The sequence below is a fragment of the Mandrillus leucophaeus genome, unplaced genomic scaffold (genome assembly GCF_000951045.1).
Source record: "Mandrillus leucophaeus isolate KB7577 unplaced genomic scaffold, Mleu.le_1.0 Scaffold734, whole genome shotgun sequence".
NCBI classification, from domain to species: Eukaryota; Metazoa; Chordata; class Mammalia; order Primates; family Cercopithecidae; genus Mandrillus; species Mandrillus leucophaeus.
In genome coordinates, this window is record NW_012107964.1 from 816,802 (window position 1) to 835,613 (window position 18,812).

General features: G+C 51.3%; 1 protein-coding gene across 1 annotated transcript in view; it reads right to left on the bottom strand.

Moving 5' to 3' along the window:
- Positions 1-18,812, bottom strand: part of SNAP47 (synaptosomal-associated protein, 47kDa) — a 44,904-nt gene that overhangs the window by 16,073 nt on the left and 10,019 nt on the right. Inside the window, 2 exon segments of the mRNA XM_011965738.1 lie at positions 5,588-6,078; positions 16,623-17,164. Coding sequence (XP_011821128.1) covers positions 5,588-6,078; positions 16,623-17,164 — 1,033 coding nt within the window.

Below are 18,812 nucleotides of genomic sequence, written 5' to 3' on the forward strand. Positions count from 1 at the left end.
TGTTGGGAGCTGAAGGACCATGTGCTTTCCTCTGCATCTTCTTGAGCTGCAATTCCCTGGCTACGACATCGACTTTAAAAAAACAAAACAAAACAAAACAAAAGCTATTTATTTTGTAGAGATAGCATGTCCCCAGGTTGGTATCAAACTCCTGGCTCAAGTGATCCTCTTGCCTCCACCTCCCGAGTAGCTGAGACCACAGGCACGCAGCACTACAACCTGCTAACTTTTGTGTTTCTGTTTGTTTTGAAATGGAGTCTTGCTCTGTCACCCAGGCTGGAGTGCAGTGGTGCGATCTCAGCTCACCACAACCTCCGCCTCCCAGGTTCAAGGGATTCTCCTGCCTCAGCCTCCCGAGTAGCTGGGACTACAGGCGCACATCACCACACCTGGCTAATTTTTTTATTTTTAGTAGACATGGGGTTTCACCATATTGGTCAGGCCGGTCTTGAATTCCTGACCTCGTGATTCCGCCTCTGCCTCCCCAACTGCTGGGATTACAGGTATAAGCCACGGCGCCTGGCCTAATTTTTGTATTTTTTTATAGAGACAGGGGCTTGCTATGTTACCCAGGTGATCCTGTCTTCTGCACCCAAGTGATCCTCCCACATTGGCTTCCCAAAATGCTGGGCTGCAGGCATGAACCACCGTGTCCAGCCCACACAGGCTCTTAAGGGCAGAGCCCCTAGGCCTCCCTACCTAGGACATGGCTTTCATTTCAGCACCTGAGGCTGCGTGACAGGGACACTCAGGCCGTTCTGGAATTTTAACAAAAAGGACTTTGCTTAAACACTCAGAAGGCTGGACAAAGCGCTTAAGCGTCAAGCCACAATGTTTCTGTTGGGTGTGGCGGCTGGGGTCCTGGTGAGGCTGCATCCCGCCATCTCCAGAGCCACAGTGCTTGTGGAGCTGCTGAGTCACGCTTTTAACATTTCTTCCAGGAAAGCTTAATGTGGTTCTGTAAGGATGGTGTCTGTCTTGGCGTCATGAGTGACTGCAATTAAACAAAAGCATCACAGGTGGGTTCACAGCAAGAGGGGTGGGGTGACTCGACCGTCTGGGAGTTACCTTGCTGGCCTGGGGGTGTAGGAAGCCAGCCCAGGAAGAGCCCAGGGCACACTGTGGGCTGCAGAATGTCTGAGTCAGCTGGAAAGAGGGTGCCCTGAGGCCAGAGGCCCCTGTGCAAAACACAGCTCCGTCTTCACTGCCAGTGCTGATGAGGGGCTGCCTGCACCTGCCTGGGAGCGGGGATCTCGGCTGCCAGCCTGTCTTTCCCCAGCAAGTCCCTTCCCTCAGTCCTGGCCTCCAACACTCACCTGTCACCCAGGAAAGGCCTCTGCTAGGCCTGGTGGGCCTGTGAAGCTAGCACACAGGTAAGGACAGCATAGGGAGCTGAATGAAGGAGACAGCAGCTTGTGTGCTCCATCTCCCACTCGACTGATACGTGCACGCAGGTGGGGGCCAAGCAGCTTCCTCTGATAGGCTCTAGGCCAGCTGACGCAGTAACCCCAGGCTCCCCAGTCAGCCCATCCTGGGCCCGTGGTGCCACGGCAGGCTCCTGGGTGCTTCAGCTCCAGTGGGAACTTCCCTGCCTCAAAAGACGCCTGGCACTAATGACCTGCAGAGTCAACCTCAGCCACCCCGATGCTCTGGTCCTTTACTAACTGCCCACTCCACGTGCCGGCCTCCTGCCCTGTCCTGCTGCTGGTGCTGTTGCGCAGACAGACACATGGACCAGGGAAGCAGAGGTACAGGAAAGGCTGTCATCAGACAGCTGCAAGCCCAGGCAGGCCTTAGCCCCAAGACAGGCAGTGAGTGACAAAGAAAAAACTCAGTGAACAAACAGCCTTCAAATATGCTGTGCACAGCAGGGTGAGGCTCACGCCTGAAATTCTAGCACTCTGGGAGGCTGAGGTGAGAGAATCACTCGAGCCCAGAAGTTCAAGACCAGCCTAGGCAACACAGCAAGACCCCCATCTCAAAAAAAAAAAAAAAAAAATTAGCTGGGCATGGTGGTATGTGCCTATAGTCCCAGCTACTTGAGAGGCCGAAGTTACAGTGAGCTATGACTGCATCACTGCACTCCAGCCTGGGTGACAGAGTAAGGCCCTGTCTCTACAAGAAAAAAATAAATAAAAAGAAAAAGAAAATACTGTGCATGTCCCTTGGTAGGATGTGTGGGAAGGAAACCTCACCCTGTGGCCTTCCTCCCAAACCACAGCCCAGGCTGACTGCAAGAAAATTTGAGACGGAGGCTGCTGTGCAAGCCCTGGCCCGGCCTCCAGAAGGCCCAGAGACACGTGAAGAGCGTGATCGTGCGGCCCTGGGTGCTCCTCGAGGCAAGGACGAGTGTCTAGAATAAAATAAAATTTGCGTTCAGCACACAGCCCTGTAGAGGTCTCTGGAAAGGCTCCCTGTCCTGGGTGTCCCTCCCTGACAAGCGCCCATCCAGCGTCGTGAGGCTGCCACCCTGTGGCCACACGTGCACCAGCGCTCATCCCAGAGGCAGAGATTTCTAAGACATCCGTCATGGTTTCCACCTCCAGGGAGCCCACAGTTTCCAGCTGAGAGCAGTAAACACAAGGAAGCTGGCACAGAGTCCCTGTGCCGATGCATGGACAACAGCAGCAGGCAGCAGGCAGAGGCAAGACCTCAGAGCCCCGAGTGCCCCACACACTACTGAGCTCCCAGCAAACGGGGCGCCGCCTTCTTGCTAACACAGCACCAGGCAGGGCACTGCACGCTCCAACGCCTGCACGGAGCCTCTCCAAGAACACCCTCTGGAGGCACAGCTGCCCCATGAGACCAGCACCTACCTGGACAGGCCAGGTTGCCCATAGGGGTGAAAGTGAGCACGGAGAGGGGGCACAACAGTCCCCCACAGGAGGCATAGTCCATCTCACACATGCGGCAGGTCCCTGTGGGACGATGTGCTGCGTGTGCCACGTGGCAAGATGGCTGCCCCAGGTACTCGAAACACCACGGGCCAGGTGCAGCCGTGCAAGTGAAAAGACGGTGCTCGCTGTGGCTACAACCCGCACTCAGGTGACCTAAACTAAGGGGGCCCTCCTAGCCGAGCAGGAAGGGTGACGCCATCAGTCCTGAATCCTGAATGCACATTGAGGCCCCCAGAAAAGGTCATGATTCCCCTCTGACCTCAAACAGCACAGGTTGCAGGAACTCACTTACAAACACCAGCCCGCAGAACACAGGAGTGCTGGCCACCACGGTGCAGCCAGGTTGGCGACATGGCAGGGCCACTAAACACACTGAGTGCTTCTCTACTGGGACCCTGGAGAGTAGTCCTGAACTCCACAGAATGTCACAAACTTCCCGCCTGAAGCCATACCCAGGGATCCCTCTTCAGTCCCCACACCACCAGGACAGTCCCCAACTCCACAGCACCTCCTCCCTGAAGCCATGTGCAGCAGTGCACCTGTGCCATTCACCTTGAATGTGGGTGAAGACCTCCACTTCCTATGCTTCTGTAGCCTGTCTCCCACTAGGACACTCGGGTTCGGGCCTGCACTTCAGTGACAGCAGCTCATGGTGACCTTTGATCTCCCCACCTTGATCAATGGATTTCGTTACATGTCACACCATGTGCTCCATTCCATAGAGATCAATGCCTGTCTTTGCAACCCCTGACTTTAAGGCATACACAGGAAGGTGGTAGGTTCTCTGTGATTCAACCACATGCTGCATATCTAAGGTGTGCACCTTTCGTTTTTAGGGTGTGTGTTCAGCCCTGGGGCTCATGGGACTCAATCTGTAATTATGTGTATTTCTTTCTGAAACTTGAAGCCATTTGGAATAGAAAGCAAAACATTTTCGTATTAGAGAAACAGGTTATGGGAACTGAAATCTTTCTCTCAAGAGAAAAATTAGAGAAATTGAAAGGGTAGCAAATATCTCTTCCTTTTAACAGACATCTGGCAATCAAAATCCCTAAGAGCACAGCTTTACATGCTTTACATATAGACACACCTTAGAGTGTGGATGTCCATGTCACATACATGCACAATACATATGCACTGGTACACGTGTACATCATATGCATACATGCATGCGTATTAGCTATAATGCTAATATTAGAAAATGGAGTCTTTTATGACATTGAGATTTCTTAATCAGAGCTTGAAGACAAACTGCAGGGGAAAATTCGTGGATTTTACCATAGCAAGATAAAAGATTCCTGTAAGGGAGAAAGAGAGTCTAGAGGAAGTGGCTGCAGCTTCTAAGCCAGCCAAGGCTGATGGTCCAGGATAGTAGAAAAGTCTTGCACATCTGTCAGGGAAGAAAGCATATGAGGAAAGAAGAAAACACAACACGCCATCCATAGAGCAAAACCTGCAGGGCCAAAACAAATACAATGCATCAGAGGCCCCACCTCCTAACCAAAGAAAGGGTAAAGGCAAGAATAACACCAAGGCGCCACCAGCGTCCCATCAGACAGGCAGGACCATGGTGGCTCCTAGCACATGAGCCTCGGTCCTGTGCCAGGGAGGAGGTGGGCCAAACGTGGGGGACATGCCAAGACGCAGGGTGTCTGCCCCTCAGTCCGGCCCCGAGGACAGGACAGCTGAGTGTTCACAATCTACAACGGAGTCTGCAGGAAGGCACCGTGGCCACTCCACACATCTAAGAATGCCACAAACACACAGAACCACACTGCACAGTTCTCAAACACACATATCCCTAATAGCATGTCTGGGCGCCAAGCTGGGAAAACCTAGATTAAACGTCCAGGGAAGCAGGAGTAGGCAAAGTAGGGGTGATGGGAATGGCCCCACCAGGGGAAGTGAGATGGTGCCAGTCACAATCCTGAGGTGCTGGTTCCCACATCAAAACGAGGGGAGATGAGAGAGACAACAGCAGGAGCTTCCTTTTGCTCTGATGCACTCATTCTGAAAGCCCTTACTGTGTCGTAGAAGGTTCTGCATCACCATAACTGAGCACCTGAGACTGGGTAATTTACAAAGAACAGAGCTTTAGTCAGCTGACAGCTCTGTGGGCTGGGAAGTCCAAGGGCATGCCCTGGCTTCCACCAAGGACTCTCGTGTTGTGGCAGAGACACTCAAGAGTGGAAGCAGACATAGGCAAAGAGACAGAATCAGAGGGGCATCCTGCCTCCTAACAACTCACTCTTGGGAACTAATGCATTCCCAGAACTCATCCAGGCTTCCCAGAGGAAGCATTCACTACCACGAGAATATCACTGAGCCACCCAGAGGGCAGAGCCCTTGTGACCAAACACCTCCTAGCCCTGCCACACTAGGGACCAAATTTCCACCTGAACTTCGGTGAGGACAAACTGTATCCGAAGCATGGTACCGACCTGCTTTGGAATCCATACACCTATCAAGTGTATAGTTAACTCTCAGTGATTTCAGATTCACAGATGTCAAGTACAAGGAAAATGGTCTGGAATTGTTTTCATGTATAAACAAACGAGCTGTCTCTAGCAAGCTGGAGGCCAGCAGCTGCTCTAGGTGACGCATCTGTTAGGCATTTCCCACAGGCGTGCTGAGTCTGGCTGTAATTTTAGAAGTCTGTGCACGCGCTCACTGCCTTGTCGGTCACTAACCTGCATGCCAGACTGAGCAGCTCTTCTCTGCGGGGGAAGAGGTTCTTGTGCTTCTGAGCACCAACGCATCTTCTAACAGCTCCATCTTCTTGCTGAATTGCACTTCTAAAATGGGGATAACCTCTGGCATCTTGGCAGATATCAAACGATAGGCCATGTCTGGCTTTCCAATAAACCGCTGGCGGATGCTAATTTCATAAGGTGAGTAGACCTTGATGTCATCCACGTCCTCTCTTTCAAACCTGTGCATGAGCAAAGAACTGGAGTCATGTATTTCCAACCCAGACACAAGGACAGTGAGCCTCCCTGGCTTAACGTGAGACTCTGTTCTGTGGGAAATAATGGCAGGAATTTTTATCAGTATCCTTTCTTTCCCAAAGGGTTCACAACTGGTCACAGGGACACCTTCCCTAGGCTTTGTTTCCGGTGGCGTCTTCCAAAGCTTGGAGCTAAAGGGCCACCAAGCAGGAGATTCCAGTTCTGTCAGCAATCTGAAAAAGCAAACAAAACATGGAAAACTGGATCAATTCATGTTTAAGGAGTAATACCTTTTTTTTTTTTTTTTGAAAACTGTTTTAACCTTTGTAAAGCATGTTGCCATTTTACTGTACTTCATTTCCACATGCACTCCATGAAGCAGGAGGCACAGGGACTTTTATCTCCAGTGTGAGAAGAGAAAGCTGGGGGCCACGGCAGTGAGAACATTCATCCACAGATGCAAAGCCAACCAGCAAAAAAACAGCAAAAATGCACACCTTCTGCCTAGAATATCGCTCTGCCCACACCATGCTGCCTTGACGGGTCATCTTGATTCAAAATAAAACCTGTACTTACTGTCTAGGGAGCTATCTAACAGACCTTTCTGCTGTGATGGAATGTTCTACATCTGCGCTGTCCATACCGTAGGAGGCACATGTGACAACTGAAGCTCTGCCTAACAGGCTCCTTCCCCCAGCCTCGGCCAGACCCAGCATTAGAGTGCTTCCCCACCACCCACACTCTCAACGCCCACTCTCATCCGCATGCTCCAGATTCCTGTTGGTGCCGACGGCACCTCCTCCTCAGAGTACACTTTGTACCCTGTCTTTCAGCCTCTGCTGGAATTGGAGTCTAGTTGAACATCTACAGGTGTGGGGACAGGAGCTGAGGAGAACCCAGCACGTCTTGCAGGATGAATCTACTTAGACTGGGAGGAAGGGCTGCCTCTACTGGCCAGGAAGTTTCTGCAGCCTTCAGGGACTCAGCGTCCCCAGCTTCTGCAGGCTGCAGTCACATGTCTGCACTGGGGTTCTCAGGGTCCCGTTCCGTCTCGGTCACGCCCTCAATGTCACAACAGATGCCATGCGCAGTTAGAATTCAGCCACCTGCAGCAGGAGACTCCAGATTCTGTTTTCAGAAAGCTCTGTCCTGCAACTACAGGAGCTAAGGGCTTCCCTTGGGGCAGATCCAGAAATGTCCAGGCTGTTCCTGAAGCACCCTGAGCTCATTTGTTTCTTTCCCCATGCTGCCCAGAGGGGTGATTGCGTCAGTCAGGATTCTCCAGATAACAGAATCAGTGGGTATGTCGGGGGGAGGGAAGGATGGGCTTATTTGAAGGAATGGCTCCCATGGTTGTGACACTGCACCTAAGCTAACTGCCATGGGCCAGCCTATTAGAATTATTAGCAAGATTACAGGGGGAAAATCATGGCTACTTTCACTAACTTCCGGTTGAACATGGCATTTCCTTCCATCCTGAATGTAGACAGCTTGAGTATTAGTCGAACCTTTGTCTGTCACCAACAGAAATCTCATCACATTAGTTACTGCAGATCTCAATATATCACATCAACCCCTGCTTTAAAATAACTGCAGTTACTAGACCCGCCGTTGGCTTCAGTATCTCATACATCAATAGGAAGACATCATATGACCTCAGCCTGCACTTATTATAGGCCGTTCTTAGTCAAGATTATGTATTATTACCCAAATTAAAACAAAAGGTGCACAGTCAGTTTGCTCACCGGCATTTGGGATTTTGATGAAGGTAGATGAGTGAGCACTCCGTGGCTTCCTTGCCCTGACTTACCTCTAACTGACTAATATTTGTGGTGCAGTAGATGGATGTGAAATGTCAAAGTGGTAGCTGCACCCAAGATGGTCTGTTTTAGTTGCCAAGAGCAACACTCACACGTTTTCTTTTACAGGGATGACTCCTAGCACTATAGTGAAGGTCTAGGGATGAACGCGGAGATTTCTGGTTCCAAAATCATACTATAGACACCAGCTGGCTCCACTCCTCCCACTGAAAACCAGAAACAAAGGCACAGCACCAGCAATATCCCAGAACTCAAATGTGAGAATGGGATGGCCTCTGGGGCCACAGAGAAAGGAACAATTCCGAACAGAGGACTAAGGGAATTGACCTTCCACATCCGAGACACTCCTCACCTGGATAAAGTTCCCCTGACTCACAGTCTCTTATCTGGAAAAAAAGAGATCGAGGTGAACAACCTGCTTCCCTGCCTTCTTGGGCTCCCTGGCAGGAGGCATGCTCCTACCTCAACCCATAGGAAGCACTGCCAAGGAAGAAACGGCCCTAAGCACAGCCAGAAACAGTGGGGCACGGCAGGACCAGGACGCTCAGCCCTGGGTGCTGTGCACAGTAACTGGGCCTAAGGAGACACCTAGAGCAGCTGTTGGGCAGTACTACACCACGGGAGGTGTAATCCCCAGGACCCCATGCAAAGGCCCTCGCCAGCCTCTCCACACGATTGGGACATCCCCTCCTAGACCTACCCCATTTCAGACAGGCAGCGCCCTAACTGTTTGCTGGAAACACACGTGGGCAGAGTCACCACTATCAGGGCACTGCTGAGGATGGTCGGAGGCTTCTGAGCAGACAGAAGGACAGGCAGGAGCCTGATCTAAATGGCTGGGGCCGGGTCCAGAAATATTCTGTGTATCAAAGTGGCACCTGGTCACGCACAGGGGATTTTCTTTTCTTTTCTTTTTTTTTTTTTTTGAGACGGAGTCTTGCTCTGTCACCCAGGCTCCAGTGCTGTGGCACGCTCTCAGCTCACTGCAAGCTCCGCCTCCCGAGTTCACATCATTCTGCTGCCTCAGCCTCCCGAGTAGCTGGGACTACGGGCACCCACCACCATGCCTGGCTAATTTTTTTGTATTTTTAGTAGAGACGGGGTTTCACCATGTTAGCCAGGATGGTCTCGATCTCCTGACTTCGTGATCTGCCTCCCTCGGCCTCCCAAAGTGCTGGGATTACAGGCGTGAGTCACCGCGCCCGGCTGGGATATTCTTAAAGGTGACTAATTTGCAAATTAGATCTTAAAGGAAACTGATATTGAAAAAGAAGAAGAAAAATCATACTCATACCTAGGAATCTCAAAACTGAAAGGGGACTGAAGGTCCTCTGGGCCAGTGTCCAAAGTGAGTCACGTTACACAATCCAACAGAGATGAGAGACGTGCTACTCATGTGATAACTTACTAGGCTTTCAACAACTGTATATAGTCAGAAATGTTGCTTTTATTAAGCCAAATTTTCTTTCCTATTATTTTACCTCTGTTGATAAAAAACAAAACAAAACAAAAACAAAAAACCCACACTCCGTAATATATTTTAAGAGATTTATTCTGAGCCAAATGTGAGGACCATGACCAGTGACACAGCCTCAGGAGTCCTGTGAACATGTGCCCAAGGTAGTTGGGTTACAGCTTGGGTTTATATGTTTTAGTGGGACATAAGACATCAATCAATGCATTGGTTCAGTCTGGAAAGACGGGACAACTCAAAGCAGAGGCTTACAAGTCACAGGTAGATTCAAAGATTTTCTGATTGGCAATTGGTTAAAAGATGGTTTTCCCCTGGCGTTGGGCCACTCAGTGGCCCAGGTTCTCCTCCAATTGTCCTAGACAAACTCCATGTCGTTCTGCCAGTTGGTGGCCTGCAGGCGAGCCGGTGCCTGTCGGTGCATTCCTGTCACCTTTAGTTAAGAGTTATTATCTAAAAACCTGGAATCCCAGCATGGGCACAAAGTGAGACTCCACCTCTACAAAAAAATTTAAAAACTAGGCTGGGTACGGTGGCTCACACCTGTAATCCCAGCACTTCAGGAGGCTGAGGTGGATTACTTGAGGCCCAGGAGTTTGAGACCAGCCTGGCCAACACGGCAAAACCCTGTCTCTATCAAAAATTCAAAAATTAGCTGGGCATGGTGGTGTGTGTCTGTTATCCCAGCTTCTTAGGAGGCTGAGGTGGGAGAATTGCTTGAACCTGGAAGGCAGATGTTGCAGAGAACCAAGATCACGCCACTGCACTCCTGACTGGGTGACAGAGCAAGACTCCGTCTCAAATAAAAGAAAAAAGAAAAGAAAGAAAAGAAAACTGGCCAGACGTGGTAATGCATGTCTGTGGTCCAGCTATGTGGGAGGCTGAGGTGGGAGGCTCACTTAAGCCCAGGAGTTGGAGGCTGGAGTGAGCTGTGATTGCGCCACTGCACTCCAGCTCAAGTGACAGAGTAAGACCCTGTCTCAAAAAGTAAAATAAATAAAAACCTGGAATCAACTGAAAGGAGTGTCTGGGCTGGAGATAGGGGGAGGCCAAGGTTGTTACGGAGATTAGGTCTTATAGGTGGCTGCATTGAGAGATGACTGATGGCAAGTGTTTCCTATTCCAACCTGCAGGAGGAGGAGGGCATAACGAGGCATGTCTGACCCCCTCCTTCTTTTCATGGTCTGAACTAGTTTTTCAGAATTACTTTGGAATCCCCTTGGACAAGAGGGGATCCATTCAGTCAGCTGGGGTGCTTAGGATTTTACTTTTAGTTTATACAACTAAAGGACCTAGTTTAGCTTTCTAAAGAAAAAGGTCTCAAGTGACAGCCATCAGTTATTTTAGGCAGTCTTGGTCAGCTTTCCTCTCCAGGCAAAATACTTTTGATTCCCTCTCACAGGTTCTGGTTTTAGTCCTCTCAATTTCCTGTGACCCCCTCATTTCCTCAGTGTTCCCCTCAAAGGCCTACAATGCTCCTGTGCCTCCTGAAGGAGCAGGGCAGGCCACCAGCTCTGATCACAGTGCTGTGAGGTGACCTGCCAAGCACACAATGACATGGGTGCACACACTTTAAAAATCTCTATATCCAGCCACTTCGGAAAAAAGCATGGAGGCTCCTCAAAAAATTAACAAGGAACAGTTTTGGAAGTGCTGGAAAGGGGAGGGCGTGGTCCCTTTAAATGATATGGAAGAGGGGAAGGGAAATGCTGGGTAGAGGAGGGCATGGTCCCTGACTAGGGCTCCACCCTCACGGACAGACAGGCAGGCATTTTTGTTTTCCTGCCCAAATGCACTTCCCAAGACCACCCTGGCCTGCCACACCCCCATCCTGTGCCTATAAACACCCTGAGACCCTAGCAGGCAGACACACAGGTGGCCAGACATCAAGAGGAGCACATCAGCAGAGGGACACAAGGGTGGCTGGATGTTGACAGGAATGCACCAACAGGCATCAGCACAGCTGCAGGCCACCAACGGGCAGAATGATGTAGAGTTTGGCTGGGGCAGTTGGAGGAGAGCCCAGGCCACTGAGTGGCCCAACTCCAGGGGAAAACCATCTCCCTTTGGGCTTCCTCATCTGCTGAGAGCTACTTCCACTCAATAAAACCTTGCACTTATTTTCCAAGCCGACGTGCAATCTCATTCTTCTGGTACACCAAGGCAAGAATCCCAGGATACAGAAAGCCCTTTATCCTTGCAACAGGATACAGGATCTAATTGAGCTGGTTAACACAAGCCACCTACAGATGGCTAAACTAAAAGAGCACATGGTAGCACACACCCACTGGGGCTCCAGGAGCTGTAAACATCCACCCCTAGATGCTATCGTGGGGTTGGAGACCCACAGCCTGCCCGTCTGTATGCTCCCCTAGAGGTCTGGGCAGCAGGGCACTGAAGAAGCCAGCCACTCCCCCTGTCGAATGCCCTGTGAGGGGGACAAGGGAACCTTTCCTTTTCAGAACCACCATGATTCCGCAATCCTGCTTGTGGGTTTACACCTGTTCCACGGTGGGCAGGCCTGTGTAAAACTGCCTGCGACGTGAGGAAGCTGAGAGGCTGCAGAAAGAAGATGACAGACCCCGTTTCTTAGAAGGAAGCATCTAACAGTGACTTATGTACAGGAAGGCAGGTCTGTGTCTTGGGCAGCGGTGAGATGAGGCAGTGGATCCCACACCATGGCCCCCAGACCCAGGGCTTCTGCACCACAGGGGGCATATGTGTAGGACAGACCCCGCAGGAAAAGAATCCCATATGAACCTGCCCAAGGGCAGGGTATGTGGTAAGTACCTGCCCTTACACAAGGAACAATAAGTGAGGTAGAAATCTTAAGAGGCATCCCCAGAATTGGGGTTAATCAGATGTTAACAAAGCCGATTAGCATCCAACATAGAGTTGCTTTAGCCTCCACAATAGCCAAAGGAAATAAAACCAGTATCTCAAAGCGACACCGGCACTCCCATGTTCACTGCATCGTGCTTCACTATAGCCAAGGCATGGAAACCACATGTCCATCCACAGACGAATGGATTGAGAAAATGGAACAGTACTGACTCCAACTTAAGAGAAAAGCTTGTTTACTTGAATTTAATTATTGCTTTGCTTGAGTCTGTAGATTATTAAAAATGCCTTGGGAAAACAGGACCTTCAACAGAAATAAAAGAAAATACACCAACGAACAACCCTGGGAACCAACAACTCACTCTGGGACTCAACAGCTCTGGGAACCAACAGCTCTGGGAACCAACAGCTCTGGGAACGGGCTGATGAGCCTGATAAGAACAGGCTGATGGTGCCTGCAGAAGGCCACAAAGCATTGACCAAGAAAGCAAGGATTGACTGCCCATCTGAGACTTTGCAGGTTTCACAAGGGTGCTTTAATCATTTCCCCTAATTTCCCTTAAAAACCCCTGATCTGTAGTCACAACTCAGGGAGGTGGTCTTTGAAAACGAGTCTAACACCCAGAGGTTGCTGGCTTCCTTAATAAAGCTAACTTTCCTTTCACCAAAGCTCATCTCTTGGGTTTTGCTTTCAAGCAATGAGTGGCCGAGACCTGAGTTCGGGTACAAAAATATAGTGTCTATACGCCATGGAATTTTATTCAGCCATAAAAAAGAAGGAAATCCTGCCATTTCACCAAGATGGACAGACATGGAGCACATTATGCTGAGTGAAAGGCGCCAGACACAGAGACAAACCCTGCATGACGCATGTGGGACCTCAAGAAGCCAAACTCACAGAAGCAGAGAGAAGGGCAGATGTGGGGCGGGTGGAGAAGCTGGGAGAGGGTGGCCAAGGGCCACCTTTGGTTACAGGATGAACAAGCTCTGGGCAGTAATGACATGGTAGCTGCAGCTCTCCATACTAATAATACACTTGAAATCTGCCAAGAACACAGATCTTAGGTGTTCTCAACACTCTCAAGGAAAAAAAGAAAAAGGGAACAAAATGACAGGCATGTGAGGTGAGAGCTGTGCTCATGGGCATGACTGTGGTGGCGACTTCACAGTGGGTACAAACATTGCAGCACCAAGCCACATGCCTGAAACATACACAGGTTTTCTCAGCAATACCTCAATAAAGCTGCAAAAATTAATTATACTTAAAAACAAAGTCTTTATATAATTGGCCCCAATCTTTCACATTGTTTCTGACCTGCTTTTCAAAATCCTGTGTCAGATTTGTCTTGCTTGTGTCTGTTCTGTTTCTTGCATGTCCTGGAGGCTGGGAGCCCTGCCTGTGGGCCTGGGGAAATGAGCCGGGCACCAAGCGATGGACCTGTCCCTTCTGGAAATGCAGTGGGTTACCCAAAGACGGGCTGAGCCAGAGAAACAAGAGTTCCACCCACAGCATCAGCATCTGACCCAGTACCTGGGCCCCTTTAGTGCTCCCTGACCAGTGTGGCCTTGATTGTGAGGTGAAGAGCCTGCCCCGTGTCTCCCACTCTCATGGGACAGGCCGTCCTATGTTCACCTGCGTCGGCCTGCACCACCATGTCTCTCTCCTGCTCAGCAGCTGTCTCCCAGGAGTAGCCCGTTACCCTGTGTCAGCCCCACCACCTGTCCCACCACCCATCCTGGCCACCACAGGCCCCGTTGCCGGCCAGGCGCGCTCTCAGCTGATCCTCGGCACCCCCATTCTCATGTGCCAAGGAGCATGTCAGAGTGAGGCCCTGTGCCTGCCTGCATTCGTGTCTGGTTCGTTCTTAGCGCTGGTGCTCAGAGCTCTTTCCCGCCAGGCAGGAGGACTGAGGTCGTCAGCCCGGCAGGACTGCAGGTCGCTTGCCTTGGCAGCCTCCTCCCAATCTCCCTCTACACAGTCTCTGGGCGCACACAACGCTAGCACGGATGCCAGGTGGCCACGTGGAAACTCGGCTGGGCACAGAAAAAGATGCTCCTTCTCCATGGCATTTGTTTTGTCTGTGACTGGGAGGAGGACGACACCCCAGGAAGCAGGGAAAGCCACACTGTGCACCCACAGCCTCCGCTCCAGGACCACAGCACCCTCACCTATGGCCAGGGCTCAGTCTTCTGCGAGTATCCCCGGACCTCCCCCTGCAGACACTCTCAGGGTCCAGCCCTGGGACACCCCTCAGCAGCGAGTCAGGGCAGGGAGGAGCCAGAGTGGAGGCACCATGGGGAGGGCTCCAGAATCCCACGGGCTGGAGGGCAGAGGGCTGGTCCCAGCTCACCAGGGCAGGGACCTCACCAGGAGGCCGGGACGGTCACATTAGTGTCCACAGAGCAGGGCCACGAGGCCCAGTCATCAAGCACTACTCTGCACGTGTCTGTGATGGTGTGTGTGTGTCCATGAGATTAAATAGAAATTGGTGGACTCCCAGGAAAGCAGCTGGGCCTGTAATGCGGGCAGGCCCCGTGCAACCTGCTGAAGACCTTAAAAGAACAAGAACTGATCCGAGCAACAGAGTCATGGCCTTGGGCCTATGACTGTCCCTGGGGCTCCAGCTGCTGGCCCCCTGCAGACTCTGGCCAGGGTAGAACACACACCTGCCAGCTACACAGAGGAGCTGGGACTGTCTGGGGCTCTGTCATCTTCCGGCTCCAGTCTTGTGCCAGCAAAGCTTTGACTGAAAGGATCTCCTCTTAGTCAAGTAGAAGATGTGACCTCAGTCCAACTAACCCGCATGCTATACTGATGCACCAATACGACCCTACCTTAGAGCTGAAGGACAGTGGCCAATGCTGAGGCGGGGTTCCAGGGACACAGAGGTTCTGCCCACTGCAGCTGTGGGTGCTGGGAGGAAGTTCTCACTTTCCTCCAAATAATCACAAAACGAGAAACAACACGCTTCAAAACGACTTTTCAAGAAATAATAAAAATAATTGAAAGCATTTAAAAACCTGAGCTATGTGTACTGAAACACACACACACAGATGACACACACAGACACAAACACACAGACAACACACAGACACATAGACACACACAGACGCGCGCGCGTGCACATACACACGTGCTCTCAAAGACGTGTCCTTAAAAAAGGGGCAGAGAGCAATAGAGGATGGCAAACTCAACACACACTTCTCCAAAGACAAAGGAAACAGACAAACACAGTGGCACCCTGACACTGAAAAGGGGGCAGACTGGCAAATCCAGGAAAGCGGACAGTATGCCAGCAGTGGGATGCTGAGAGATGACGCAATTAGGATGCCAGAGCCCCATGGGGTGACGAGGAAGGAGTACCAGCACCCTCCCAGCACGGGCAGGAAGAACCAGGAACACGCAGGCAGAAGTCCATGTGGCACTGCACTGGGAGACCCTCGGCTCCCAGATGGACCCACCCAAGTGGGCACCCCTGGGTCCCAGAAGAGGGACTGGACGGAACCTGAGGGCAGAGGGAGTGAACCTTCTACCTGAGCCAGAAAGCAGCCCTCCAAGACTCATGCTCCAGACAGGAGACCCCAGGACGAGGAACTGAGGGTCCCAGTAAAGCGGCCGGGGCTGATACCTCAGCCCCACACACACCATCTCAGGAAAAATGACCGCGACAAAAAAGACAGGCAATAAACAAGCACCTTGAAAACCCAGAAACCATAAGCAAAACAAGACTATTAATAATATCCAAACAGAGAAGATGCTCAGGCCATGATGTAAGACCCAAAGGTTTTTCCAGGAAACTGGAGGAACACGAAAGAGTTCTAAGAAATTACAAGTACAAATGAAAAATGGTAGGAAGATAAAAACCAGAAACATACACTAGAATAGCAACACTAAAAGAAAGCCAAATAAGAAATGAGTACCCAAACAGAAGACAGCAGGACTCAGAAAGCAAAAATGGGACTTGGAAAAAGAAAAGCATTCTTAAACAAACTGAAGAAATTTTCTGGACATACACTAAGATTTTCATACTAAGAAACATAACAGGAGAACATAGCTCATGAACAAATGGCAGACGCTGACAGGAGACACCTCACTCACAGAGACTGTCACCAAGACAGACCTCAATCCACCCTCTGTGACCTCAGAGGCCAGGGCCCATCCCCATTACCACATAGGAGCCACAGACACTGACAGGGGACACCTCACTAACAGAGGCCATCATCAAGATAGACCTCACTCCACCCTCTGTGACCTCAGAGGCCAGGGCCTATCCCCATCACCACATAGAAGCCAGAAACAGGAGTGTATACAGGAGGTCACAGCACAGTCTCTGCTTGCTGGGTGTGGACTCAGCATGGTGCAGTGGAGAGCAGTGGTGCCAGGCACCCAGTGAGCCAGCACTCACTCAGATCTCACTGTGTTTCCAGCAGAGCGCACAGTGTATACACAGCCTCGGTCTCCGAGTGCTGGATCTTACTGTGTGTACCCACTAAGCATGTACAGCAGGTGCACAGCCATGATCTCAGAATGCTGGATGTGGGCAAATATGGTGCAGTGGCCTGGAACGGTGCCTGGCACAATGAGCCTCCGCACACGTGCATCTTACTCTGTGTGTGCCCTGCAAAGTGTACACAGCAAGCCCACCTGTCCGCCACCTCTAGGTCTGACTCCATCTTGTCCAGGCCTCTCATGACGCTGTCCAGCTGCTGGCCCTGGTGGTGCAGGACCCTCGCCGTGTCCTCCAGGCGTTTCTGGGATCCGGCCATGAGTCCCGTCAGCTCCTTGCCCCGGGTCCTGGGGCCAGACACGTCTGCCACAGCTCCAGGCTGAGACAGCAGCAGCTCCCTCCAGAAATGCTCAATGATGCTGAAGACCACATTTCGACTTGGCCGCAGGGAGCTGAACCAGTGCTTGGCATGGCCCTTCTCCAGGATGGTGATGGAGCTGAAGATAAAATGAGAAGTCTCCTTCTTGATCTCAACTATGCTGGAGAGGGGGAAGCTGACCAGAATCTCTCCAGTGCTGTCAGTCATGAACCTGAGTGACGGCAACGTTAAGGACAGTTGTCCAGCAACCCATCGCCTCTCGGGCTCCAGGTAGTAGGTGCATGGCCAGGCGTGGATGCAGATGTCCCTGCTCATCTGTTCCTGGGTCTGTCTGCGCCAAGGTCCAGGCCTCTTCTGCCTCTGAAGGAGAAGAGACAGTAACACTGTGCCATCACCCGTGGACTGGAGACACAAGCAACCATGAAAGGATGCCACCTCCCCTGCAGCTCTGGGCTCACACAGGCTGCAGCACATGGCTGACTCTCTATCCACCTATGGCTGCAGGACAAAGCCCTTGTACCCTCTCGGCAGGTGAAGGAGGAGCAGCCAGAGCAGGAGGGCTGGTTTGGAACCAGGACCCCTGAGTCCCAGACTCATGCCCATCCCCCAGGCAGAGGGTTCATACTGTCATCTCCCTCACCACACTCTATGTCCCTGCACCCAGCAAAGCCACACTGCTTGGATCAGTGTCCACTGCTGGACGAAACTTGAGGAGGACATCATTGGAGACTTTGCCAGGGCCCTGGGCCTTGGACCTCAGTCCCAGGATGTACTCTCAGACCGTTCCAAGGAGCACTGTCTTTTGGCCGTGATGTTCCCTTTAGACGCACATTCCCCTTCAGAAACTTCCATTCATCAACTTCATTGCATAGAGAAAACAATCCTGCAGACAAGTGCTTTCCCTTCTCATAACCCCAGCTAACCTTACAGCGTTCTACAGAACTGAGTAGTAACACGTACGTGTACTAACTTATTGTATGTATGTAGTTTTACATAGCTGCAAGCAATGAAGGTGTCCTATCATGTTTTCACATTTACATTTATCAGTACAGTTTGGAAAGTCTTGGATGATAGATTTGAACGAACCCTCATGGAACATGCAGCCCAACTCTCTCATCGTACAGATAATGTAAGGTTAAGGGCCTTGTGCAAGTTAATACGAGGGCCTTGTGCGAGATCCAGGCACTAGTGCAGGACTCTGCCAGGGTCAGAGCCAGGCCGGCGATGCCTAGCCAAGGTTCTGACAGCAGAGAGGGGTCCAAGGGTAGAGTGGCATTTCTCCCACTTCTCTCACAGAATTTCACTGTAACATGACTTTACTTATACAAACAGGACAGCCAGCCAGTGTAATTCCCCCAGACATCAAAAAGTGTGGGCTTTCCACGGCACGGCTAGAGGCTGTGGGGTCCTCCACTTTCTGGCAGCACATTCATGAGTCCCACTGTGTGCCAAATGCCCTGCTGGGCACCACCTACCCTGATCTGGTCCCTGGTTCCTGCAGCTCATACAGTTTACACTCTCAAGAGCCAGGTCTTTCATGCAACTGCTGCACTAGACACCATGTCCCCAACACAAGACTAGATAAGACACACTGAAAAGCCACACCTGCATTTGAAGAGATTGCATCAAATGGGACCCTAACTATAGGATATATGAGGACGCAGCCATCTGAGAACACACAATATGCTATCACACGCAGACCACAGGGTGCACAACCACTGCAGGGAAGGAGGTGTGGCTGGACTGTCGTGGCTGCCTGGCTAGTCTCCCCAGTCCACAGCTTGCCCATGTGGCCACAGGCAGAGCCCCCACCCAGCTTCTCCCACATCCGCCCTCCCTCCAGGGCATGGCACTCAGCACATGGAGAGTGCTGCCTGCTCATCTGGTTGGAAGTTGTGAGGGAGAAGGGCCCCATTTCATTCATTACCCTCCTCAGCAACAACCCATCACTGAGTGAATGGGATGGATGTTTGGGGCTTTAAGATGTCTGTGCAGCTGGGCCCCTGGG